Source organism: Galeopterus variegatus, unplaced genomic scaffold, assembly GCF_000696425.1.
Source record: "Galeopterus variegatus unplaced genomic scaffold, G_variegatus-3.0.2 Scaffold5097, whole genome shotgun sequence".
Lineage (NCBI taxonomy): Eukaryota > Metazoa > Chordata > Mammalia > Dermoptera > Cynocephalidae > Galeopterus > Galeopterus variegatus.
This window is the reverse complement of record NW_007731208.1, coordinates 100,553-101,577: the sequence shown is the minus strand read 5'-3', so window position 1 is coordinate 101,577 and position 1,025 is coordinate 100,553. Positions and strand designations below refer to the sequence as shown.

General features: G+C 48.4%; 1 protein-coding gene across 1 annotated transcript in view; it reads left to right on the top strand.

The window, feature by feature from the left end:
* Nucleotides 1–228: 228 nt before the first annotated feature.
* LOC103604342 (olfactory receptor 52K1) overlaps nucleotides 229–1,025 on the top strand; it is a 1,832-nt gene continuing 1,035 nt past the window's right edge. The window contains exon 1 of the mRNA XM_008588901.1: nucleotides 229–1,015. Coding sequence (XP_008587123.1) covers nucleotides 268–1,015 — 748 coding nt within the window. The 5' untranslated portion in view covers nucleotides 229–267. The remainder of the gene's footprint in view (nucleotides 1,016–1,025) is intronic.

Below are 1,025 nucleotides of genomic sequence, written 5' to 3'. Positions count from 1 at the left end.
GCTGCTTTGTGATATTAGTTCTATTGGTATTTAATGCCCTGACAACACAAAGATTTTATAAATACCTTGAGGACAAGGAGCATGCATAATGTTTCATATGGTGCATAGGATTATTTTCTAATTTCTTTTAAGGTCTAAAAATGGGAATAAGGGCTAATCTTCCTACATGAATGTTCAGAGTTTGAATTTGAGCACTGTAATTCTGCTGATACTGAATTCTCTCTGAAAGGGCCCTGTAGAAGCAGATAAGGAGGACGAGAATTCCCCATGGTGATCTCAGCCTACAATGTCACCTCAACCCATCCAGCAGTCTTCTTGTTGATGGGGATCCCAGGCCTGGAACACCTACATATCTGGATCTCTATCCCCTTCTTCTCAACTTATACTCTGGCTCTGCTCGGCAACTGCACCCTCCTGTTCATCATTCAGGCATATGCAGCCCTCCATGAACCCATGTACCTCTTTCTGGCCATGTTGGCAGCCATTGATCTAGTCCTTTCATCTTCAACCCTGCCCAAAATGCTTGCCATTTTCTGGTTCAGGGATCGGGAGATCAACTTCTACGCCTGTCTGGTCCAGATGTTCTTTCTCCACTCCTTCTCCATCATGGAGTCAGCAGTGCTGCTGGCCATGGCCTTTGACCGCTATGTGGCCATCTGCAAGCCACTGCACTATACCACTGTCCTGACCGGGCCCCTTATCACCAAGATTGGCATGGCCGCTGTGGCCCGGGCTGTGACACTAATGACTCCACTCCCCTTTCTGCTCAGACGCTTCCACTACTGCCGGGGCCCGGTGATTGCGCACTGCTACTGTGAACACATGGCCGTGGTAAGACTGGCATGTGGGGACACCCGCTTCAACAATATCTATGGCATCGCTGTGGCCATGTTTATTGTGGTGTTGGACTTATTCTTTGTTATCCTGTCTTATGTCTTCATCCTTCGGGCAGTTCTACAGCTTGCCTCTCAGGAGGCCCGCTACAAGGCATTTGGGACATGTGTGTCTCACATAGGTGCCATCCT